This window comes from Dermochelys coriacea, chromosome 4 (assembly GCF_009764565.3).
Source record: "Dermochelys coriacea isolate rDerCor1 chromosome 4, rDerCor1.pri.v4, whole genome shotgun sequence".
In the NCBI taxonomy this organism is placed as follows: domain Eukaryota; kingdom Metazoa; phylum Chordata; order Testudines; family Dermochelyidae; genus Dermochelys; species Dermochelys coriacea.
Genome location: NC_050071.1, coordinates 28,139,764 through 28,166,813, shown reverse-complemented (window position 1 = coordinate 28,166,813; position 27,050 = coordinate 28,139,764). Strand labels below are relative to the sequence as shown.

Sequence of the window (27,050 nt, the reverse complement as noted above, 5' to 3'; positions counted from 1 at the left end):
TGTAGTGCTTGGTGTACTCTAATAGAGAATTCAGTAGTCCCCAAACTCTTTAGGGTCACACACCCCCTTTACCCTTGTCTGAGCCCCCCAAGCCAGGGCTGCAAGTGGGTCCAGGGTGGGGGGGCACAGACAGGTATAAGGGGGCCAAGGCTGGGGCCACACATGGGGGAGGGGGGCCAGGAAAGGCTCCCACCATGACCCAAGCTGGGGGACAGGAGCAGAGCCCCAGCTGGGGCCACAGCCGCAGGGCTAGAGCAAAGCTGGGGCCAAAGCGGGGCCAGGTGGTGCTCCCTCTCCACCCCTCATAGGGGCTGGCACTAGCCCCACTGCACCCCCCCTGCTGTACCCTCCCATGCCCTGGGGGGCACACCGCACCATTTGGGGACCACTTTCATAGTGGGAGGCAAAGACCCATCTATATTTAATAGACAACACTACTGTGGCTGACTTAAAATGGTCATTTAAGGCCTCCCTGCCTCAGCTATATAGCTTCATGGCTACCTCTTCTACTATCACTTGTGTCTGAGTACTCAAATTCAGCAGACAATTGGTCCTCCTCAGTCCTGGCAGCAGGTTTTCTTCTCCCCCCCCCCCAGATTTTATGCAGTGCACCACAGGCACCGATAACTAGGGGGATTCTTTTTCATGGAAAGATCCTATCCAGTGTCCTTTAATCAACCAAATGCCCACTTAACAGTCATTTTGTACCTGATGAGCCAGTAGTTGAATCTTTTCTTGGAGCTCTCAAGGTGGCCAGTGTATGGCTTTATTAGCCAGGGGAATAAGGAGCACTGGCACTTTTATATCCTCAATGGTAATCCACTAGTCAGGGAAGAACTACCTGTTTGCAACTTTTTGAAAAATCCTGTGTTCTTAAAAATGCAAGCACCACACACATTTCCCTTTCTAGCCCCCAATGATACTAATGAAGCATCCCCAGTGAGCAATTAATGTTTTTTCCATGGGAAAAAACACTATCCCTTAACCATGGAAAAGTATCCCTTTCTAGTGATACCCGGTGGCAAGGTGGGCTGGGGCTAGAATAGGGATATTCATGCCATGTGTTGTTCTACCACTATTAGGGAATGCCATTCTGGCAAATCCATTCACTTTTTTTCCTGTACATTAGCTCCTCCTACGCAGGACTGCAACTTGCAGTAGTTAATGCCCTTAAACACTTGGATGACAATAGCCCCTACTGTGGACTTTTCCAGCTCAAAACTGATCGCCCACAGACTGATAGCAATCCAGCATTACAAGCTTCCAGCAGGCAACCATCACTCACTTTTCTACTATTAGTGCAACTCTGATTCTGGTGTCCCTGTGCTGGAGGTTGGGGTTGAGTTCTGCACACATCTCCACTGTGGTCTGGTGACTCCAAAAGTTCTGTGGCCACTACTTGTCATCCCAAACCTGCTTTACAATATGATCGGTGCTCTTTTTCTTCAGTCCACAAGTGGTGGTCCACTGTGGAGCTGCTCCATGAAGGATGACAACCTAGCATTTTTCCCACTATTTCCATAAGCATCCAGTTATTAAGATTCCTCATCTCAATCCCAGTTGTAGCAATACTCCAAGGTCTGCAGATACAGAAGAATCCTGTGTCCTGTATTAACAACCCCCATGAGTTGTGTAAACCTCAGTAGGGTCCGAGCTTCTGTCTGCCAGATGGCAGAGTGCAATATGCCACACAGGACTGGAAGTGATGGTGTGACAGTAACAGGATGTGAAGGTATTGCAGGATGGAGAAAGCGGCATGGTGGGAATTTGACCCTAGCTCCCAGAAATTTGTGGGAAAATCACTGGTATCCCACGAAACACTGAACATGTCCCACAAGGCATTGAGCCAGATGGTGGCACAGGGAACGCTATTGTCTGACTACCCATAGTGCACCACATTTTACATTGACACACTTTGGCAGCTGTATGCTGACTAAGTTGTGTTGACACAACTTTCCAGTAGAGACCTGGTCTTAGCAGTACTCAAACCAAAGCCTGCATACATCCCAATGCTAATTTGATCTTTCATTTCCATACAGACAGTGGCCATGGGAATTTGTCGGACAGATGACCATGTACTGAAAGGTGCTTTCCCTAACATAATTACACAGTTATTGCTGGCCATGAAGGAGCTAGGATTGTTGAGTGTTGGTCCAGAAGTAACGTGTGTGAAACCAGGTATGGGGAAAAATAGGGTTCAAAACTCAAGAGTGAGACAGTGAATGGTAAGTATATAAAGGCATCTTATGTAGTCAGCATACAGAAGAGACCAATAGTTTATGGTATCACAATTGAGACAGCATGTTGTTGCCTAATGATGTACCAAGTGCTAAATGGAACATCAGAGTACAGTGCCTCGGTAGAGGTGGGAGGCAGGTAAGCAAGAGAAGAATCCTGATTATTGTGGTCTTTGCTGGAGATGCCCATAGAGTAAATCAATCTTTGTATATAAAAAGCCACCCTAGTAATGGAGATCAGTCTGATAAGGTAAATGTATGGCTCCATTAAAATAATATTAATAACAATTAGATATTAATATATGTCCTGGAAGGCAAAAAACTTTTCACTCTTTATTTGGTAGAGCAACAAAACTGCTTCTCCTGTCTAAGAAAATGCTGCTTGGAAATCTTGACTGAGGAGCTGAACTGGACAGCTCAGAAGAATGGTTACATGGGGGTTCATAATGAGTCCTCTTGATTTAGGAAACTTAACACAAGCTTTGTATTTTTTTTTGTTTTGTTTTTTAGGAGACAGTCATCCCTCTTTGCATTCCCCACACTGGGGAATGCAGCTGCTCTGAGTCTTAAGGCTAACTGTTGCCTGAAGAACCAGTGAGTTTCCTTTAACTGCTCTGTTATCAGATTCTGGTTCTCAGTGTATTGACCATATCAAACCTGAGTTGTTTCTCACCGTTCCTGGATCTCTCTCTGAACAGTCTCTGCAAATCACAGACCCTCATGCCGGACAAGACCAGCAGATTCACCTGCAAAGGGAAACAAATTCATCGTTTCCTGTGGATCAGCACCTTCTCAGAATACAGAGTTATGCCCGATTCTGCCATTGCAAGAACTGATGTTGCTGCTCCTCTGGATAAAGTCTATTTGGCTGTGCCTTTTCCACTGGTTATGAAGCTGCCATCAATACTGCCAAGGTAAGTACTTGTGTGGTTTCAAGGACAAAATGGCATAATTGCCTTCATGAAGGAGTGGACTCATCACTGCAGCACCTCCTCCTGGCCAGGCATGGCAAATTGGCTCTTCCCTTGCATTCTGGCACCCCCTGCTAACAGCTACTCTGGTCCCTTTGTTGGGTCATCTCTTTCCATGACTCTGCCCTCCAGCCAAGTCACATTTCAGTCCACACCCATTTCAGGGTACTACAACCCCAACTCCATATATAACCAATACCCAAAGTTCAGTCTCTTCAGCCCCTCTGGGGGTTTCCTAAGACCCTCACCCAGGATCTTTAGCGTAGTTCACTCAAAGAGCACTTAAGCACTCTTTTTGTCCCACTTAACTCCCCGACACTTTACCAACTCTGTTTTGGGCCCACTGCAGTGAGAATCTCCATTTCCCTGTCGCCTTTGTCTTTTTACTTTCTAATGGCCTTGCCTGACACCCTCGGCTTCCTGGGCTTCCTTTCCAGGTCCTGCCCCTGTCCTTCCTCACACCTGCTTGCTGGGGCTCACCCTAATGTCTGTAAAATTCTTTCTTGTCCTTATGTCAGTGTGCAGTCTCCCAGGCTTCCTCCTAGTTCAGGCCCCTCTCATTGTGGCTCCAGGTCTCCCAGGCTTCTCTCAGACTTTTTGCCCAGGAGAAGATACTCGCAGCTCCCTTTATTTTTGGATCTCCTCCCTGGCTGGCTGGCTTCCTTTGGTATGACAGGGACATGATTTGTATTTTAATTCTAACAGATTTCCCGGTGTTTATGGCTATACAAGTGGAGTCTGGTTCTACCTGTGTGGTCTTTGGTTTAGGAGGAGTTGGCCTCTCCGTTGTCATGGATCGTAAAGTTGCTGGAGCTTCCCAGATCATTGGGATGGATATCAACAAAGATAAATTTGATAAGTTTAAAGAATTGGGAGCCACTGAATGCATCAACCCTCAGGACTTCACAAAGCCTATTCAGGAGGGTCTGGTTGAGATGACTGGCCATGGAGTGGACTATTCCTTTGAGGTCATTGGACGCACTGATACCCAGGTATATGGTCTTAGCACAAAATCAGTGTGTGTTAGATTGACCCTGATCTCTGTTAATTTCCCATCCAGTGGCTGAATTCACTGTGCATGTCTGGCTGTGACATGTACCAAGCATCACTACAGAAATATATGAACTGAACCATCAGTATCACCCAGGTCAAAATTTCCACTGAAATTAGTTTTTGACAGAAAACTGGATTTTTTTGAGCAGACACTAAAAATGTTTTTCTGTGGAAAACTTCTGATAGTGTCAAAATATCAAATGCCCCCAAAAACTATCCTATTTCAGATGCAAACTGATACATTTTGGTTCAGCATGGTGTCTCCTGGGATTTGTAGTTGGGAGTCTGATGCACCCATTCTCCTCTGTAGGAAGTCCTCTTCTTCCATGGTGCACCACTTTCTCACCTCCTGGTTAGGGCAGGAGAACATGGCAAAAATGTCTCCCGCTCCAGGCGATGTCTAGTAGATGTGAAAGCTTCCCTCAGCTGGGGCTCCCTGATGCATAACTTCAATATTTTGATTCATCTTTTGTGCAGTAAATTGCTTTACGTTCTCACGTGGATTGTTATACTTAAGAGCCAACTGTTCTGACACTTAGGGCATTTACCTAGATTCCTCCTAAGTTCCTCTGAGTAGTGCTCAACGTATGTGAGCAAAGTCCTATAACACTTAGGCTCCTCTGCAAAGGCCCAACCTTAGGTTTTCTAAAATAGGAGCTCAGAATTAACCTCCTAAATCCATATTTTTCTTGGAGTATATGTGCCTCTGGTGCTCCACTCTTGGATGTGTGCATGCCTGCACAATCTCAGATTTGAATTCAGTGTCTGAGACTGCACCTGCATGCAGGCAGCCTCATGCACCAAAACAAGAGATGGAGCAACTGTCTGCTGCTTCTAGTAGCTTTCTGACTTCCTTTTTGCTCTCTTTTTATTTCCCGTTTTTATTTTTTTATGTTCACACAGACTGTGTTTAGAGCGTTCTCCCCCCCCCCATCTTCCCCTTTTTTGGGGGGGGGGGGAACTGATTCTTTGTTCTTTCTTGTAACCTTACACTGGAGCATGCCAAAAGCTTCAGGTTTCAAGCCCTGCCAGACCTGCAACAAATACGTCTCCGAGAGCAATGGGCACACTAGCTGTCTCCAGTACCTCGGACTCTCATGCCATCAAACTGCAAAGTTTTCACAAGGTTTAAAAGCAGGTTTTGCAAGGAAAGGGAGGTGAGGTTGAAGCTTCTCCTCATGGAATGCTCCCTCAGGCCTCTAGAGTCTGATTCCACCCCCACTGCTTGACCAGCTACTAAGGCAAAGCACTCTAAGAAGAGAGAACTCCCCTCCCTGAACAAAAAGAGGTGGATCTTCACATCTTAGAACTGATGCAGGGAGACATCATGTTCCAGGCAGGGTACCTCCAAGGCTCCTCCTGACACTAGCACCAGGGCACTTGTACCACCTAAATAGCTCTGGAGAGAAACTGATCAGGCACTGTAGAGATTCATGTCACACTATCTAGGCACTGAGCTTCATCTAAATCAAAGGACTCAAAGAAACCGAAGGATCAGGTATCTGACTCTTCAGTACCATCCTCAGGCTGCAGGCATTCAAAAAAGAAATACCGCTTTGACAATCGCCTCAGGGCTGTCCTTTACAGCAGTGCTACTCAAAGTGGTGGTCTGCAGACCAGTGCCAGTCCGCAAGCCATCAGTTTCCAGTCTGCATGCACATGAGGTGGTGGGGGAATTGCCAGTCCCCCACATCAGGTAGCTTGAGCAGCACTGCTCTACAGCACCATCTTTGTCTCTAATTCAGGCCCCAGAACCCTCTGGCCTGTCTGGACAATAAAACAGGCCTCTGGCACCATCAAGGTTCCTGTCTCTAGAAGACTTGGTGTGGTTTTGTTTTTTTGTTTTGTTTTTGTTGTTTTTTTTAAGAGGAACTGGAGTCCTCTTTGTGGTACTGAGAAGCTCTCCTCAAATACTACCACATCCACTGAGCACTTCCTTGCAGCAGGTGCTAGTCTCCCAGTACTTACCTGACCACAGCTCAGGTACAGACTTATCCTCTGGTACCATCTCCAGCACCAATGCCCAGAGCTCCTCCTTCATGTTATGGGGACAACTCCTCTGACTCCAAAATCTGGTGTGCTGTTCTTCAGCTTACTATGAGACATCTCAGGAACTGTACCCTGATAACTCACCAGGTTCCAGAAGCTACCCCAGACCTTCTGGCCATATAAATCCCTGGAGTCCCCACCCTAGCCACTTCAATGGGCCTATTGTGTCAGGAATCATATCTGCAGCACAGCTAGTCTCCAGGCAGCCTCATCAGTACAGCTGGCCTGCAGGAGCTTCCTGATTAGTCACATAACCTGTTCCTGAGCCCAGCAGACTGGCTCTTAAGCCAGCACTAGCTCACTGGCTTCTCAAGGCTTATGCCCACCCCTGCACTATCTCATGCCTTCTGCATTGCCCCCAGTCTTGCCTCTGTCCTGTCCCTTCCTTGCCTGATACCCTGCTCACTCCAGTTCTTGACCCCTGGCTCTGGCCTCCAACTGGACTCTGGCTCTACTCTCTGGCTCTGGTATCCTGCTCCTGATCTCCAGAGCACCCTCATCCCAGTGGACTGACATGGACCAGTTCTATGAGGTTCCTACCAACAAGAAACCATGGCTGGTTGTTACCCAGGCTCCACAACCTTAGTACCACATGCCTCTCCAAGGCAAGCAGAAGGAACTATAACTATCTCCAGAGGAAGAGACCATCCTCCCATAAGTTGTCATCCTCCTCACTGGACCAGGCAGCAATGCCAACTCCACCCTCTTATGCAGATGACCTTAGACACATTTTCAGGACCTAATGAAGAGACTTGCAGACTCTCTTCAAATCTCTATGGAAGAGTCCCAACGCTCTCTTGTGGATAGTCCTCATCACCCCACAGCAAAATAGCACAGCCCATTAAGGAGGCACTTTTTTATCTCCAGCCTGTATTTTGTGGCAAACATCTGCCACCTTTGCACTTACCTGTACATTGGTGGACCAAAAAAATTACATCAACCCAATGGCTGGAATATTTCTTCCTCCATGCACTCCCAATTTCCTGGTGGTGCCTGGGGTTAATGAGAAACTGCCAGTCTAGATCCAGATCTTCAGATACGGAGGTCTAGGCATTGGGCCTCCTTGGCAGGAAGAGTTGTTCTTCAGCTGTCTTTCAAGTAGCAAACTATGAAGTCCTGCTGGCTAAATGATTTTAACTATGCAAAGTTTAATCATTATTGATTTGCCGTAGAATGGGGGAATCAGTTCCAAACAGTCCATTTCTGAGGGCCACCTCCTAGCAGACATTTTACAGGCTGCCCTCAACACTGAGACATGTTCTTTAGCCACTGCTGTTGTGAGGTAGAAAACTTCCTATTCAAAGGACAAATGCTGTTTAGCTGTGAATCTGACACCTCACTTCACTTCCTCAAGGATTTGAGAGATACCCTGAGGTTGCTTGGAATCTAAGTACTCGGACATGTCAGTAAATCCCAGACAGCACAACAATCCTGGCCATTCCAACCTCAACAGTATCAGACCTATTCCAGATCTACAGAGCCTTCTAGAAGGAGATCCTGGCCTCATAGGAAAGGGACAACTTCAATAACCACCTCCCTACTCGGGCCTGCCTCCAAACAACCATTTTGACAGCCTGGTCAAGGTCCACAAATCCCCTTCTCTGAATGTGCTGCACAAACCAACTTCCACCCTTCCTTTGGGAACCACCTCACACATTTCCTACTCTCTTGGGAACTTATCACCATGGACAGCAAGATTTTTAGGAGCAATGGCTACAGATTACTGTATCCGCTTCCACTCTATTCCCCACTCCTTCTCCTTTGGGGACCCTTCTCAGGAGGATCTCTTAAAACAGGAATCCTAGTCCCTCTCCAGTCTGGAAGCAATAGAGCCAGTTCCCCCAAAGCTGTGGAAGAGGCTTTTATTCCAAATATTTCCTGGTTCCCTAAACAAACAGTGGCTGGAGACTGATTCTAGACCTCAGGAACCTGAACACCTATATCCTTTCACAGCATTTCAGGATGCAGACTCTTCCTACCATAATTCTATCCTTGAGCCAGGGGGATTGGTTTACTGTTCTCTAACTTCAAAACATGTATTCTCACATTGCTATGCACCCCTCCCAAAGACATTTTCTGCACTTGGTCAGTGGCTCAGAGCATTATCAATACCATGTCCTCTCTTTTGCATTTTCCATGACCCCAGAGGCTTTCACATAGGTCCTCCCTGTAGTTGGAGCTACAGAGACAGCATTGTAGTCTTTCCCTATCTAGATGACTGGTTTATGAGGGATGCTCTGCTCCTGAGGTACTCGGCAACCAACAGAGCCCTCCCCTTGTTTCAGGCTCTTGGCCTCCTTAACTCGGGGAAACCCGCTAACCTGGCCACCCAAACTGCCAGTTTATCTGCTGGGGGACAGGTTCTCTGCTATTTCCAGTTTAGTCACTAACCTACAGCTGAGGCCTTAGACAGCAGTAAGGCCCTGCCTTCAGCTCTAATGTGGACCTCAGCATTTATCATGCCACATGAGACTACATTTTTTGATGTCTTCAGGCTGGCTCAGAACTGTGCACAGACCAGATAAGCACAGAATTGCTGAATAAGTTTATATACCCCGCCCCCCATGGGTTCTAGACTTTGGATGGTAGAAAAACCCCAGGACACTATGTGTGGGAGTCCCATTCTCCTGCCCACCATTAACATGAATCCTCACAATGGATGCCTCCCTGCTAGGCTAGTGAGCCCACTTGCAGAATTCCACAGTGCAGGGGCAAATGGTTACCAAGAAATGTTGCTTGATACCCATGTTCTAGAACTAAGGGCAGTTCATTATGTGTACCAACATTTTTAGTGACCTTCAAAGCTGTCATGCCAGGGTAATGGTAGACAACAGGGCAGTGATGTACTGTATAAATTTGCTCCCCTTGCTAAGTCCCAGTCCTTGCCTAAAGTTTAATCTGTCATATAAAAGGTATACATAGACAGTGGCCTGTCACTGAGAATTCTGAGTGCTTGGAAACTGAATCAGGAAACATAAGAGCCTAAATACTTAATTTAGGTGCCTAACTTTAGGCACTTAGGTCTGAACATTTGGCAATACAGTACACACAAAGGTTTAGGAGACATTATCCTTATTCTCTGGACAAGGGTTACTTCTGTCTCTGGTCAGTTTATGTGTTGCGTACCAACAGAAGGGAATTGTGAAAATAATTGAAGGAGAATGGGCTGCTTGTAATAAATATCCAATGTCTGCATATGGACAATTGTTCTTTCTGGATATATAGAGCCTTATTTGTGTACCAAAGTCCATCTTGATGTGCATGGAGCATTGTTTGGCAAACAGGTTTGTTCTTTCATTTTTTGTTTCAGTATTAACACATCCTGTTTAAAGCCCCTGAATGATGAGTGGAGTCTGAGCTGCACAGCGCTTCTCCAGAATTCTCTGTCTGAGTCCTTCCCATTAGTTAAAACTTTAATTAGTGTTGGTTTTACAATCTTTGCTTCTAGACCTGTATAAGCCAGGCCCCTCTCAACCTGGAAACATCTGATGAGATTTAGGAATCTGTTCTCGTTTGGAACTAAATTCAAACCTCTAGCCTCATCTTTAAGATGTGCGTGAAAGACAGCAGAGCATGTAGGAAGGAAGTTATCCTAGAGATAGGTCCACTTCCATATTATTCAGCATAAAACTAAATTAACCATTCCATCAATGTAATTACATTAGTTCTCAGATAACCTAATCCAGTCCCTGCTTCCAGACAGGGCCTGCAACCTTCCTTCTATTTAGAAGGTGTTGTCCACCAGCAAGCTTAGCATCTCCCGTGATCCTTTCCCTGACTCAACTTCCTAAGAAGTGAGCTATGCTAGGGTTGAAAGCGGCTCAGGTCTGGCCTGCAGACACTGGTTGAGGGCTTGGGGAACTGAGTGGCAGCAGGATCAAGGTCTGCTTTCTCCCGCCTGCTCTGTAGCAGCAGGGGAAGCTACACTTTTTGAGGGGGGTGGGGTTTGCTCAAGACCCCAGAGCTCTGGCACAGGGCAGATAACTCAAAAGCAGGGGGCAGGGAAGAGAGAATTTGCTCAGGCAGTGAAGCGCTTGCTTTACATGTGAGATGTAGGTGGGATTGATGCCTGTGCTCTCCATCTGGTGGGACAAGGACTTCCTCGGCTCCCTGCAAAGCAGCTAGCCTACTTGCTTCCCCTCTTTTTGCCCCCTCTCCCCATAGCAATCAGCAAAAGTCAAAAAGCCACCTTCCTGAGGCCCACAGTCACCAAGTACCCACCATCAGGAGTCAAACCAACAACATTGGCATTATTGGCACCACACTCTAGCAAGCACCCAGGAAACATGCTTCCCATGGATGCTTTGGAAAGGAGCAACAGCCTGCTATGGGAACTCTTTGGCCAATCCCATGACGGGTAGGGTGGGGATAGTCTCCAGTCAGAATAAATGTAGCAGGAGTGTAGTACCATAGGGTCACAGAGCAGGGCTTGTGGTACTGGGGGTCATGCAGAGGTCATACAGGAACACTGTGGAGGCAGAAAGGTCACAAGTTGACAGAGAAAAGGTCTGCTGGTAGTGGGAGGTCCTGCACAGGTTCCTGAGGACCACATTGGAGACAACAGGGTCACAGAGAGAAGCATGGTCCTATTGGAGGTCATGTAGAGGTCAATTAGAAGCAATCTGGAACCAGAGAGATCAAATGAGGACACAGAGCTGAGGACTGGGGGCTAATGGACAGGTCAATGAAAATCAATATGGAGGCAGTGGGGTCACCCAACATCACAGAGAACAGGGATGATTGTATGTAGGGGTCATGCAGACGTCAATGAGGATCAATTTGAAGGAATATGGGTCATGGAGGACTGGTGGTACTGATGGATCATGCACAGGTCAATTAGCATCAATTTGGAGGGTGGGGGTTACATGGAGTCACAGAGACTAGCCTTGGTGGTACTGGGGGTTCATGCACAGGTCAATTAGGATCAATATAGAGGCACAGAGGAAACATGGGGTCACAGAGAGCAGGGGTGGTGGTAGTGAAGGGTCCTGCACAGGTGAATTAGGATCACTTTGGATGCAGAAACATCACACAAGGTAACAGAGAACAGGACTGCAGGTAGTAGCAATTCCTGGATCAGACCATGAGGATAGACTTGGAGGCTGTGGGGTCACACAGGGTCCCAGAGAACAGGGATGCTGGCAGTAGATGGTCATGAAGAGGTCACCAAGGATCAATTTGTAGGCAGAGGGGTTACAAAGACCAGGGTTGGTGATACTGGTGGGGTCTCTTTCACCAACAGAAGTCAGTCCAATAAAAGATGTCTCTCTTACCACTGTTGTCATATTTTGTCCAGGTTCAGCCATGCTCAAAGCATAGCTACCCAATTGGGCCCCAACAGGAAGATAAATAGGGGACTAGTTTGGCATCAATTAGGCACTGAGCTGCCAGGTAGTGTCAGAATTTAGGCAGCTGTGTGTGTGCCTACCTGCCAAAAGGTAGGTACCTCAGAGATTTTAATGGTGGAAACTTAGCTGCTGTCTAACCTTGTAGGTATCTGAACCAGGGTTTTGTGAAAGCCAGTGGCATCTAAATATTGGACTTGGGGACCTAACTGCCACTTTGGGTGCCTGATTGGGCAAAGAGGAACATGGGGTGGTGCTGGAAGGATGGGGTAGGAGACAGGATAGTGATAAGGGGGAGGAGAATGGAAAGCAATTGAATTCCCCCCTCCTGGGCATTAGGAAATGGATAATAGACACCTTTTTGTGTACCGAGCAACCATTTAAGGTTGCATTTTTGACCCCAAACCGTTCCCTTACAACACAACACACACAACTTTACTCTGAAGTCTCAGCAATCATAAGGCAAGTGAGAACAATGTGATTTATTGCTGTGGTATCATGATTTTTAAGCCAATCACATTTTTAGTCTCATGATTTTTGGCAGATTGGGGTTGCCAATACTGTGTAGCTGATGATTCATAAGTTAACTGTCTTGACCCTCATAAATCAGTTTGGATTTCAGCGCCTCCATGGGGAGGGTGCCTTGATTTGTCATCATTGCATTCTGTGATGGAAATCTTTTGTTCACTTATTTTGTTCAAGGGCAGTTCTCTTCCAATACTTAAATTGCTGAAAGTCATTACTACAAGCCTGTAACAGCCAGCAACATTGCAGGGGGGAAAACTTCTAACAAAAACCTCTCTGGTGTATGGGAGCAGAAGCAGCTAAAGCAGGGACCTTTGGAAACCTTTCTAGAGTTTTGACTGGACTTTCTCTGACCTGTGCTGACTGGCTGTTTGTTTCAATCCTCCATCTCTGTCTGTGGAAGCCTATGACTGGGATAATGTCCCTTGAGTAGCCATCTTTACATGGAGAAATAGTTGCCAGTTGGGTCCAAATAATTAAGAAATTAGGAGAAACAGGAGGCTTATGTGTGGGGTGGTGCTTTTGGAGGAGTTGGGTTCTTTACTTTTGCAAAATCCTGTTCTAAACAGGGTGTTCTTGTGAGGAGTTTTTGAAGAGTACAATCTCAAAGGCAGCATTGTTATCTATTGGCTTATCTTGTAACTGCTACCATATACAATGCTTCTTCCTAAACTCCTTGGCACTAGTCATGGTGGTAAGCATTATGCGCTGTAGTGTTTGTAAAATCAGGCCCTGTGCGTCTTAAACTTTGTGTACAAAATAATTATCTTCAGGTGAGAGAACAGCTCACAACACATTCACAAGACCTAGTATGAAAATGCAGCAGTTAGCAAGTTTTTTATAATTACAGCCTAACCAATGAAACTGTTTTTCTTGCTCCTAGTAAAATGGGAAAAAGTTACCAAAGAGATAAATGTGCTCTTAATTACCTAGCCTCTTTATGTTGCACTACTAATAAAATACTTGAAGTACTTTAAGCAAATAAAATACAAATTATTGTAGCATCTGGTGTGTACTAATTGCTGTTCATGTAACACCTGTAGTTGGAAGGATAGGCATAGAGTTGGCCAACTTGCACATGGCTAAGGACAGCATTCTATGTCCCTTTTGTCTGTCTTGTTCTCTTGGGCTGGGGCTTGAGCAACTTAGAGCATGCTCAGCACTACTATAACTTATATTGGCTGATAATCACTTGGAGGCTGTTACATCAGCCAGTGATCCTAGACACACTTTGGCCACTCCCCGTACACCCCACCCATGATCATTTTACCATATCCCCGCACCTCCGCAATCTAATCAACCAGTCTAAGTTATAGCAGCCCTGAGGCTGCCATAAGGTGTGCTAGCAGCTGAATCAGCCCCCGGCAGCCCTAGGGAGTGGGAGAGCACAAAAGTGATACAGTTTTCCTGTCCATTAAGTATTGATTCGCTGATATGCTCATACTCCATGGGAGTATAGCTTCCTGCACAAAGTTTTAAACAAGGACTAATAGTTTAATACTATTACAGAAATCACCAGAATTAAGATTGCATTGTGAGAAGAGTGGAATATATGCATTCCATGGAAGGATGATTTGCAATCCATTAGAATATCATCCTGCAGGGCAAGAATATTTGTGAAGTTGACTTTTTAAGTGAGGTTTGATATGATTCAGTGTAAGGATGTTCTCTGTGCCACAAGGTTCAAAAGTCTGAGCACAGGATCCAGAATAAAGCCCATGGGTGCCTTCCGACGGTGTGATATACATAACTTTGAGAAAATATACTTACACAGCCCTGATCAGAGCATTGCTGTATCTTTTTCCAAATAGACAACTGTTACCATCCATCAGCGCTATTTCAGCACGTTCCAAAAATAAATCCAAAGAGCGAACATGCAATGTTACTGCCACAGATGTAACCATTGCAAAATTATTCATGGTGAAGAGGAGTGGGTAGAGTGTGAAGGAAATGGGCCTATCTGAGGGAAGCCTAGTCTATAAACTTCAGTGTTGTTGCTCGGAAAACTCTTAATGTTTCTCTACCTTAAGTACAGTTTAGATTAATAGAATATAAGATAGCTTTGATAATCAGAGGTAAGCCTTACTTGGTGAAATAAATGATTGTTAATTCCCTAATTCTTTGCTAGTAAAAAGCCCAAAATGTTTTAAGAAATGGTGAGAGAATGAAATATGGAGAAGTGAAAATGTAGGAAGAAAAAGATTTCAATAGTTCATAGTAAGTCATTGATCACATCCAGAACATACAGGGGACTTGAGGAACTTAGCTCATTTGTGCCCTTTAACCAATACCCCAAATGAGATGGGGCCAAAATCACATCTGTAGAGTCATCTGTTAAATGCCATGTTTTCTGTAGTTTTAGAGCAGGTCTGGTGACATATTATTACAGAATGATCAGTAAGAGAGGGGACTTTCCAGAATGACCAAAGGTCACACTCACCCACCTCAACTGAGATTGGACCGGGGTATGAGACTTGTGATCCCCTTTATTGCTTAGAACATCTCCAGGGAGGTATTATGGGGAGCAAGCTAAAATCACAATATGGACTTGCATGGCTCAGCGGATGAGGGGGAATAGTACCTGTAAAAATGTGCAGGGGAAGGGGGACGCTAATTAATGTTGGGGGGGAGGGTCAGTGCTTGGGAGGAGTGTGGACTTGACTGCCATGCAATGTACTGGTGAATGACAGATAAAACAATGAATGGGGGGGGGGGTGAGAATCACAGTATGGGTTCACATAAGGAAGTTACTGAATTGCTGTACTGAACTTCACAGAAGAATAGTGTTTGCTTAGTAACGTATAATTGCTCCTGATTATGGTTTTAGCTTTATTATCTCAAATCATGATTGTTTGATGTGATGCAGTGATACCAATAAACTTTCTTGATGACATAAAAGGCTATTTATAAACATGATAAAACGATCCAACCGTCACCCATTGCTAGGCAGGCCAGGTACCATTACAACACCCCCAAACAAGTAACAGAAGAAAATGTCCAAAACAAAAGTGCAGGAAACACTGCAAACCCCTTACTGCTGCATGTCGCCTAGCCCCACGTTCTCCTTTCCCTGTTTTCTGCACACTTGGTTCTTGGGAAGGAGGCTGGAGGTAGCCACAGGAAAGAGGTTCCAGAAGAAAGGCTGCCTGAGCTTTAGTTGCCCTGCCCAGCTGCTCATAGGGTCTGAATGCATGGGCCACCCCAACATGGAGTTGTCCAAGCAACTTCTGGCCTGAAGATATGTTGCAGGGGGATCAAGCCATGGTGTGGGGAAGGCAGCAGGAGCCAGTGCTTTTCCAGCCATGACAGAGATGAGTTGCTGAAACAGTTCTCTTTGTTGAGCTCTGTCCTCCTCCCTTAGCTGCCATTCCTGTTCCAGGAACTGCACTGCAAGTGCCGGCTCCCTCACTGAAACCCTGTCCTCCAGCTGTGCGGCGAGCCTCAGCCTTTCCTCCAGCCTCCAGCATGCCATTACTCCAGTCTTACATCCCCCTGTTTCTGGTACTGGACCTGCTTGTGTGCTCTCTCCAGAACTTTGAGCATAACTTCATCATGGTAATGCTTCCTCTTAGAAAGGTCTGTGAAGGTACATTGAGCCAAGGCTCAAGTTCTGGATGTACAGCAGCCAGTGGAGGTGGGACAAGAAAGAGAGGGAGTCAGAAACTTACCAAGCTCAGGGGCAGCTTCTGTCTTCTCTGGGTTTGCTGCAAGCTTGGCAGCAGGGTGTTCCTCAGGGTCCATAGGGGGCATCAAACAGCTCTTCCCAGTATGGACCCAGAATTTGCTGTTGATGTTGTTCCACAGCCTGCTCTGGGACCAGTTTCAGAAACAGAGTCATTTCATGCTCCTCACTCAGCGCCTGCTGCTGGCTCCCATCAGTCCCCATGCTGGATTCAGATAGAGGACACAGACCAGGTCATCATGCACCACGGTTGGCTCTGTGCCCGGCGCCCGGCCAAACTCCTCATAAAACAGGAATGAGGTTTTTCAGTTACCCAAGGTGCGGTTCTCATCCCTGGTCTTCTGGTAATCGCTGTTGAGCTGTTTGATCTGCTCCCTGCACTGGTCACTGGTCTGGAAGATTTATGTTTAAAATATTCCCAAAATACTTTTTTCACTCTGGTTTCACAAGGAGGAAACATGACCGTATGTAAATATCTGGAAAAAAATCTTATTGAAAAACCAGTTCACCATAGCCATTCTTAAAATATATTTCACGACTACGTTATAATTCCTACTCCACCTGTGAAAATACCATTTTTGTACTACATTTGTGATGATCTTGTGTTGACCCCCCAACTCAAAATAAATTATTGTTATTAGAACCAATCACTACAATAAAAGTGGCAGACTTTTTAATCAACAGACTGTACATTTTAGATTCTGCATATTGGGCCAAATCTGGAGGCCAGGTTATTCAGCCTTGAGGGGTATATGTTCAGCATCAGGCTGTGTAAGTCCTCTGCACTCTGGGTATGCTAAATAAAGTCAGTGGAGGGGTAATACACTCACTCTCTGGGCTGGAATCTCTCTGCTACAAAGTCTCCAGGATTTTGTACCCTGGAGACTTATCCTCCAGGACTCATACTAAGAACAGCAGCTCATTTCACATAGACCAGCAGCTGTCCATTTACATGATAAGTTGCTCACACCCCCGCTGGGATAGATTCAGATCAGTGGAAAGGAGGTATTGACTCTCTGAGCCATCTAGTCCCTTTTGATAGTTTATGATAAAGCATTTAATTAAAGTACTTTTTTCTCTCAGTACCTATTCCATTCCATTTCACCTCCATATTCTCTCTTGAATACATACATGCTTTAATTATTAAACCTCTCACTCTCGTATTATTCCACAGGGACAAGAGGCAGCCATCAGTTGCTAATGCCAAGATTTGCATCTCTTGTGCTTACCTTGCCTCACTTCCAGTGTTGAAACCTATTCTGTGCTGTACTGATCAGGCCAGAAGACAGGATCTTTAACTTGGATTGTGGAATTTACTCATGGCCTTCTATTACTGTATGTCAGTAAACTTTTTTTTTTAAATCAATGAGATCTGCTTCCTTAACACAGATAATACAGCTAGAGGAAATTGTTAAATATGTGTAAATACAGTACTTTTTTGTCCAAAATGAATGCTTAAAGAAAACTAAAATATGCTACAGCAAAAAGCCCGGTCATTGACACTGTGTTTTTGCTTGGCCACGTTATGGTGATCAGATTGACTGTGTTCACATATCTTTTAAGCCAATGTCGACATGTCAGTTGCACAACGGTACTGTCTAGCTTTATTTTACTTTTTTGATGTTCAACAGCGCCTCACAATGAATGGAGCTGCCCTGCGCTCTAATTAACTAACCACACTCACTTCTACAGAGCAATGTCTAGAGAAGAATACATAGCTAACCATGCAAGGGATCACAGTTATCCCAGTTATCCTCAGACACATCCATTTGTTGCCTATATCTGGCCCACCTTTTACCCTTCAGTTAGAGGAGTAGGAATGTGGGTGGTTTGGGACTTACTGCTTCTCAGTGCAGTAACTCTTACGTTTGTCTACCTTTGCTCACCCCGATGCTGAGGCACAAAAACTATCTACGTATTGTATAAGAGCTAACAGGACCAAGACCAGCATGTGTTTTTAAGTATCTGTTTCACTTATGTTTTTACATAGCACCAATCACCATGGTATCTAAGACTTGAAATGAATTCGGGCAGAATCAGAGATTCACATCGCAAACTCTTGAGCTCAGAGATATCATAGAGTGTTTTCCTGGTGCACTATGATCCACTGAATAGGTAATGCTATTTTATTAATGTATCATTTTCTTATATAATGCCTGATTCTGGTTTCAGTTACACTGATGTAAAATGGGAGTAATTTCAGTGAAGTTAATGGAGTTACACTATTGTAAAAACGGTGAAAGATCAGAATCAGGCCCATAATACTTAATCCCCTGTTCCCCCTTTTCTGTAATTTTTCATAACAATATATGGAAGAGCGCATTTAAAAGGCAATTGCTTATTGTTAATGTGATGATAATGCAGAAGGTATATTGTTTAGCTACGATATCTATTCTGGGAAACATTTGCTGTAACTATGAGAAGAATGACAAAGAACATTTTCTAAAATGTATTTCCTGCATAGATATTTAGCTTCTGCTTCAGCTAAAGCAAGTCGCACTTATTACGATGGACAATGCATAAAGAAATGTTGAAATAAGACTGTGTTTGAAAGTCATAAAGAAATCCATGGAAAGTATAAAGCTATACTGCATGTAGGACCAGCCATGTAAGAGAACAGTAAGGATCAAAGGGTGGATTCTGCAAGGCACTGTGCCTCCCTCAGTGCTGCCGCCTAAATGGGCCCATTTGGGGAACCAAATGCAGAGAGACAGCAACCCACCCACAAGGTAACTAACAAACGTGCATCTTCTAAAAGGCAAGAGTGCCGTTTAGGGCATTACATAATCACTTGTTCCCTGCAGTGACCTAAAACACTTCACAACAAACTCATCCATATCCTCAAAAGGGTGGCATTTTGCACATGTAACTCAGACAGAATTCTTCTAGAATTAGAGTCAGTAAGCCTTGTGAAGTTCACTATTCCACTGCCCTAAAAAGATCCATGCAGGACGACACCTGTGGCACAGTGGGGTTCTGTACAGACACAGGGCTCCTGCCCCATGGTTTTCTTTATGGAACTGGGACCCATTATTTTATTTTTGCTTTGCCTTTACTTGTGAGTATAAAAGGGGGATTTCCTAATGACATCCTTTTTTTCCTCCTCATTTCCTTTCCCCTCCATTAAGTTTTACAACCGTGAGATTAACATTTTACAATGGGAAAGAGAAGCCTAGCAACTAGCGAGTAAGTCAGCAGAGATGTATTATATATAGTTTTTCTATTAGCAATCATAGCAGTTTTATTTTTATGAATAATCCCATTGCACCTACAAGTTTACTGCAAATGTGTTTCTTTAAGGTAATATTGTTTAAAGATGAATAAAGCCACAATGAAAAGGGAAAATCCTGAGAAAACAGTAAAAAAGCTATTTGGGTTTTATGTCAGGCAATCGACACCAAATTTAACTTCTGAAGGACGGGGACAGCAACTATTATAAGGGTTGCTGAGTGGCAGGTAGTTTACAGAACTGAACTTGTGCCCATGAAGTCTTACAGTTTGTTTCTTGGTGACCAGTGTAAGAGCAGTTTGTGGCCAGCTGTGGTCTAGTGTTTCTCTCCTGGATCTGGAGCAGAGATTCCTCTAACTTGTAGAAAAGTCAGGGTGGTAGCTTAACTTGCTATATTGCAATGCACCCAGGAGGATTTTTATTTTACAAAAATACAAGGAATATAATATCGCATTAGAAATAAACCCAAGTCATTGTTCTGGATCTGGATTCTAGTTCACAGCTAAAAAAAAACAAACAAAAAAACCCTCTCTTATTAATGGTCTGAAACCTATCAACCTGAATATTGCCAGTTTGAATTTGGATCTGGATTTCATACCTCAGAGTTCTGGAGTGTTCAGCTCCGGGGGGTTCATAGGGCCTGTTTTGGAGATAGGAAGTCACAGACTCTGCACTTGGGCTGGATTATACAGTGCTGGTGACAGGATATCATACTGTAAACTCCTGGTTAGGGACTCTACAGTACCTTTCAGGGTAGGTGTAGGTTTTTGTTGTTGTTATGGAACTATTATAGGTGCTCTCTGTACTTGGCTTGAATTTTCATTAGTTTCCTTTTAATTCTACTGTGGGATAGTTTTCTTCCAGAAAACGGAGCAAGAAATACTATTAATTAGTATAATTTATTTCTTTTATAATACACTTAGAGGCCGCAACTAAGATCAGGTGCCAATTTGTGCTAGGTGCTTTACACAAACCTAATAAGCACACCCACTATTGCAGTAACTTTGAAATACAAGATGACAATCGTATACTGAGACCATGGTACACTCTGAACTTGTTAAACCTTCCAGTGTATGGTTGCTATGTAGTTAGGAGAGATTACTCATGTATTATATATGTTTCAGAACTTCACAGATGTCATTTGCAAGCTATTCTTACATTTCCTGCTAAATATTATTTCGGAGATGTATTTGAAATCATATTTCCGTGATACAATGGTATCAGTTTTCTCATTATTTGCCACTTTAGGCAAGGTTTATTGTCTCTATTAGTTCTAGATATGAAGGGACAAATGTGAAGACACAATATTTAATGACAGATAAGCAGAACATCTTAAAAACAATCCTTACTATAAAATTGAAAACAATTGCTTAAAATCAAACTGCAGCCAATTTACTGTATGAAATAAACCTAGCAACATATTCTGCATGAATGCAAAAGCAAGAAAGAAAGAAAGAAAGAAAGAAAGAATAGGTTCCCTCCTATTAAGCGATCATAAACTTTATTCTGATTATAAATCTGGCCCCGTCCTCCTTTCACTGAGGTCAATGGCAAAATGGAGCCCTTAATTAATAAAGTAACGCTTATCCATCCTCCCATCCAGGAACTTGGGGTACTGTACAACATTATTAAAATATTTGCCTCTATGTGTATCTGGGTAATAAATAATCCTGTGCTCTTTTAGAGCATCTTCTATCTAAGAATCTCAAAATGCTTTACAAAAACTAATAAATAAGTCTCACAAGGCATCTCTTTGAAGTTGATATGTAGGTAGGTAAATATTAGCTCATCTAATTTAACAATTGGGAACCTGAAGTTTGGAGATATTTATGCTTGACCAAAGTCACACAGGAAGTATGTAGCTGAGCCTGGAATCGCATCCAGCTCTTCTGGCTGCCAGACTTCTGTCTTAACAGCAAGACCATCCTGCCTCCCCAAGAACTTACTTAGGGTTGAATCCTACAGCTACTGAGCAGTACTGTACTTAAAAGTTAAGCATATGATTAAGCTGGATCAGGACCCGATGCTCAGCCTCTTGCGGGATCAAGCTCCTATTGGTTTAGTTGTTAGTAAATAGTGATGTTGTAAGAACACGGAAAAATGGCGTCCACGCAGCTGACAGAGATTGCCTATCAGAATTAGTTAATACCCATTCTTACAGAGTAATTCTCACAACTTGCTGGAAGAAATCATTTTTAAAATATACAACATCATCTTATGATATGAAGGGACAACAGCGCAGACACCAAAATATGGCATGGAGTGGGAAAGAATCAGTTACTCACTTCTCGTAACTGTTGTTCTCCAGTTGTGTTGCACATGTCCATTATACTAGGTGAGCATGCACTTCATGCACCAGTACTGGAAAGATTTCCCTAGCTGTACCCTAGACTCAGAGGCATCCCTCGTGCTCCAAGCTGAGAATATGAAGGGTGGAGACATCCCACCCATCCTTCAATTCCTTCATACCAGAATCTTAGATGATAGACTCCCATGTGCTGGGAACGGAAGGCAGGTTGAGTAATGCAGTGGTTCTCAAACAGGGGTATGTGTTCCCCTGGGGATACAAGGAAGTCTTCCAGGGGATACATCAACTCATCTAGATATTTGACTAGTTTTACAACAGGCTACATAAAGAGCACTAGCAAAGTCAGTACAAACTAAAATGTCATACAGACAATGTCTTGTTTATACTGCTCTGTAGACTATACACTGAAATGTAAGTACAATATTTATATTCCAATTATTTTATAATTATATGGTAAAAATGAGAAAGTGAGCAATTTTTCAGTAATAGTGTGCTGTGACACTTTCATATTTTTATGTCTGATTTTGTAAACAAGTAGTTTTTTTAAGTGAGGTGAAACTTGGGGTATGCAAGACAAATTAGATTTCTGAAAGGGGCACCGTAAAGTGGAAAGGTTGAGAGCCACTGGTGTAATGGACTTACCAACACATTTTGAAGAACAGCTGTTACAAGAAGTGAGTAACCACTACTTCTTCTTCGAGTGACTGCATATGTCTATTATATTAGGTGACTCCCAAGCTGTTTTCAATGGAGGTGGAGATAGAAGTCTCATCAGACAGTAGGGTTGCCAACTTTCTACTTGCACAAAACCGAACACCTTTGCCCCGCCCCTTCTCTGAGGCCACGCTCCTGCCCTGCCCCTTCTCCAAGGCTCTGCCCCTTCTCTGAGGCCCTGCCCCTGCTCACTCCATCCCCCCTCCCTCTGTCGCTCGCTCTCCCCACCCTCACCCATTTTCACTGGACAGGGGCAGGAGGTTGGAGTGCAGGAGGGGGTGAGGGCTCCAGCTATGGGTGTGGGCTCTGGGGTGGGGCCAGAAGTGAGGAGTTCAGGGTGCGGGAGGTTGGCTCCAGGCTGAGACAGTGGGTTGGGATGGGGGGGGAGGACTCCAGCTGGGGGTGTGGGTTCTGGGATGGGGCCAGGGATGAATGGTTTGCAGTGCAGAAGGCTCCAGGCTGGGGGGTGCAGTTGAAGAGTTTGGAGTATGAGAGGGGGCTCTGGGCTCTGAGCTGGGGTTGCAGGGTGGGACCAGAAATGAGGGGTTCAGGGTGCAGGAGGGGGCTCCAGGCTGGGACAGGTGGTTGGGGTGCAGCGGGGAGGTAAAGGCTCTGGCTGGGGATGCAGGCTCTGGTGTGGGACCAGGGATGAGGGATTTGGGGTGTAGGAGGAGGTTCTGGGCTGGGGCTGAGGGGTTTGGAGTGCAGGAGGGAGCTCCAGGAGGGGGCAGTGGGTTGGGGTGTGGTGGGGGAGCGGGCTCCAGCTGGGGGTGCAGGCTCCACCTGGGGGTGCGGGCTCAGAGGTGGGGCAGGGGATGAGGGATTTGGGGTGCAGGAGGGTGCTCCGGCCTGGGACCAAGGGGTTCAGAGGGTGGGAGGTGGATCAGATCTGGGGCAGGGGTTGAGGCACGGGATGGGGTCAGGAGTGCAGGCTCCGAGCAGCACTTACTTCAGGCAGCTCCCGGAAGCAGCGGCATATCCCCCCTCCAGTTCCTACACGGAGGTGTGGCCAGGTGGCTCTGCATGCTGCCCCGTCCGCAGGCACCATGCCCACATCTCCCACTGGCTGCAGTTCCCAGTCAATGGGAACTGCAGAGCCGGTGCTTGGGGCTGGGGCAGTGTGCGGCGCCCGCTGAGTGCCCCTACTTGTAGGAGCTGGAGGCGGGACATGCCACTGCTTCCGGGAACCATGCAGCACCATGGCAGGCAGGGAGCCTGCCTTAGCCCTGCTGCGCCGCTGACTGGATTTTTAATGACCCGGTCAGCGATGATGACTGGAGCCACCAGGGTCCCTTTTCGACTGGGCGTTCTGGTTGAAAAACAGACACCTGGCAACCCTATCAGAGAGGGACTGCAGGTCCGCTTTCCCCACATTCACGTCTTCCCTTGATGCAGTAATAACTGAAAGAAAAGAGGACCTAAAGGACTCAAATATGTACCACTAACTAGAGCTAGGCTGACAACTAGCTAGAAAGGCAAGTTCACAGGAGGAATGAGCTGAAGCACATTATGTGCTGACCACCAAGCATGGATAGTAGGAAGGAACTGAAGGATGGGCAGGGGCAGCTCTGCCCTCGATGTCCCTCGTGCTCCCAAGTAAGGCTATCAGGGCACAGCATGGCTGCCCCTACATATACTGCTGGGGAGAACTCTCTGACCCCGGTGCACAAGGTGTGGACGCACCTAGCGTAATGGACATATCCAATCGCTCAAAGAAGAATAGACATATACATCAGTAGGGCCACTTTCACCTTACCTGTGTTCAGACCCTTATTTACCCTTGCAGAAGCCGTTGTAATCTTTCTGCTGCATAATATCACTTAAGTTTTGTTTTTGCACAATAAGGATCCTATTCCTGCTTTCCTTGTGCATCCCAAACTTTCACTGAGGGCCGTTGGAATCTGAGGCTTGCAATAAAAAGCAGGATCGGGACCTTTGTTTGGGAAAAGAAAGCCTAACTGGTATTAAGTATATTTAAGTCAATGTGAGTTTTGGGTATGCCCAAAAAACCCAACAGGTTAGTGGACAAAGGAAGCAGTTGGTATAAACTGCTTCCTTATGCGCTAGAATGAAGCCCTGATTTGGCTGAAATCTCTAGAGCCTACTGCATTAATGGAAAATAAATAATTATTAATAATACAGAACAGAGGGGATTATGCTTTCTGCCTAGAAGCTTCTTGGAGCATTTCCCATTATTAATAGTTTTCTCAATACAGATTTCTCCTGAGAAACACAAACTGTGTAGAACTATATAAAATCATGACAGGTGTGGAGAAAGTAAATAAGGAAGTGTTATTTACTCCTTCTCATAATACAAGAACTGTGAGTCACCAAATGAAATTAATAGGCAGCAGGTTTAAAACAAACAAAAGGAAGTATTTCTTCACACAGTGCACAGTCAACCTGTGGAAATCTTTGCCAGAGGATGTTGTGAAGGCCAAGACTATAACTGGGTTCAAAAAAAAGAACTAGATAAGTTCATGGAGGAGCGGTCCACCAATGGCTATTAGCCAGGTTGGGCAGGAATGATGTCCCTAGATTCTGTTTGCCAGGAGCTGGGAATGAGCGACAGGGGATGGATCACTTGATGATTACCTGTTCTGCTCATTCCCTCTGAGGCACCTGGCATTGGCCACTGTTGGAAGACAGGATACTGGGTTAGATGGACCTTTGGTCTGACCCAGTAGGCTGTTCTTATATTATGTTCTGTGATGTTGTGACCCAACACCAGTTACTAACTCACTCTTTGAACATTATAGGGATTTTTAAAAAGTCACAAATTTCTTTGACATTAATCTGCAATGTCAAACATGCTGTGATAAAGCCTTCAAGGCAATGATTAAGGCCCCACATAACACTTTTTGCTTCTGATTCACTATAGTAACACAAACACAACATAATGGTAATATAAAAAAAAAACAAGTTTCACAATAGGAAATCCAAGGTATGATCTACTTATCGCCAATTATACACAAGACCGAACCAAAAAAAAAAAAAAAGCTTCAGTGGAGAGATACTGAAGGCTGTTATTCAAAGCAAAACAAAAGAACTATGGATGGAGAGATAAGAATAGCCAATTACATGTCTGACTATGACAAGGAAAACAGCACATGCTATTTCAGTAATAAAAACAATAAAGGTGATACTATAATGCAGAATGCCATTTAAATAAATAAATCTCTACACCTAAAGACCTAGTCTATTCACACTATTCCAATACTATCCTCAAAATATAAATCTTTCTCATGTAGTCTTAGCACACACTGCCAAGAGATGCACAAAAACATCAAATCTTTTTGAAAATTAAAAATTTCCCCAGAAATCTTATTGAAAATGAAATTTTGCAAGTCAACAAGCCTTCCAGCCTAGCAAAACCACTAGAGCAGACAGTTTATCAGCAGGTTTGTTACAACCTATGTGCACAATAGATAAACCAGCCTTTACTTATGCTCAGATAAATTTGTTAGTCTCTAAGGTGCCACAAGTATTCCTTTTTTTTTTTTTTGCGAATACAGACCAAGACGGCTGCTACTCTGAAACCAGCCTTTACTGCAACTGCTTAATTATATTCAAAGCAAATTAGCACTATCTTTGTTCTAGAACCTGACTTCTATTTCTGTACTAACAAACCCAAATAAGGACCTCACATATTAACTCATTTAGGTTCATAATATTACCACAGAACTGACATAAAAAGTTTAATGAGACTATTCAATACTATTCGTGACACATACAAAAGGACATGCACATCTTTATAAATCTGGCCCCTCAGGCTAAAGAAGGCAATGTATTTGCAGGGACAGAGCAAGGGAGGAAGCCTAGACTCCCCAGTTCTTTCACTGGCTCCACTACAAGCTTTCTATGTGACTTTGGCAAAGTCACTTAACATCCTTGTTTCCCCCCCACACTATCTGGAAAATGGGTATAAGACAATAGACTAGCCCCAAGCCATATTTAACCCCAATTATCACTGTCTACATATTACAGAGACAAGGTGGGTGAGGTAATATCTTTTACTGGACCAACTTCTGTTGATGAAAGAGACAAGATTTTGAACTACACAGAGCCCTTCTTCACCATCAAAAGTTGGTCCAATAAAAGATATTACCTCACCCACCACATCTCTCTAATATCCTGTGACCAACATGTCTACAACAATACATTCTACATATGAGACTGTGACAAACTAACTAGCATCTCTTTATTCATTATAATATTAATGTATCTATTATTTGTATTATAGATCAGGATGCCATTGTGTTAGGTGCTGTACATACATAGACTAAAAGTAGAAGTCCCACAGAAAGAGACAGACCTGCTCTGAAGAGCTTACTTTGCATTGTTAAGCCCTGAATTTGAAAGCCCTTTACAAATGCTAAAAAGAGTGTTTTGTAAAGGGCTTTGAGATTCTCTGCTGAAAGGAGCTAAACAAATGCAGAGTATTATCATCAATAATAAAAGGTTACCACTAGGTTTGTTGAAGTTCAAAATATAGGTTTTGGCAGTTGGTGTATAAATTTCAAGGCTACAGGATCCAGCCCTGCTCCCATAAACTTCAATGAGAATAGGATTGAGCCCAAACTCTCTTTCAATTAAGTCTGTAGTGTGTAAATAAATCTGACTCTCTAAGTGTATCATTAATCAAATCAATCCAGGTGAAAAGTTAAAATCTATGTGGTTATTTCAGTAAAATTTGTATTGCTGGCTCTATATACAGTACAGATGATAGAGACTAAAAGAAATAATTCAAATTATTGACTTTAAAGTTAGGTGTACAACTTCACTTTACTAGTAGAGCTCCCATTGGTATTACATATTTAAGAAATTCAATGAATTGTCAATAAGGGATTCTTTTAACAGTGGATATCTGCATAATGACTACTTTTTGGAATGTTAATAAGAGATCAGTTCAGAATTATTTATAAGAGTGGGTCTAC

General features: G+C 44.3%; 1 protein-coding gene across 1 annotated transcript; it reads left to right on the top strand.

Moving 5' to 3' along the window:
- Positions 1–2,301: 2,301 nt before the first annotated feature.
- On the top strand, positions 2,302–16,161 carry LOC119854548 (alcohol dehydrogenase 1-like). The gene is given in 8 exon segments (XM_043513261.1): positions 2,302–2,376; positions 2,748–2,795; positions 2,797–2,831; positions 2,936–3,093; positions 3,096–3,155; positions 3,941–4,200; positions 15,712–15,735; positions 15,985–16,161. Coding segments are annotated over 8 exon segments (837 nt in total).
- Positions 16,162–27,050: the final 10,889 nt, after the last annotated feature.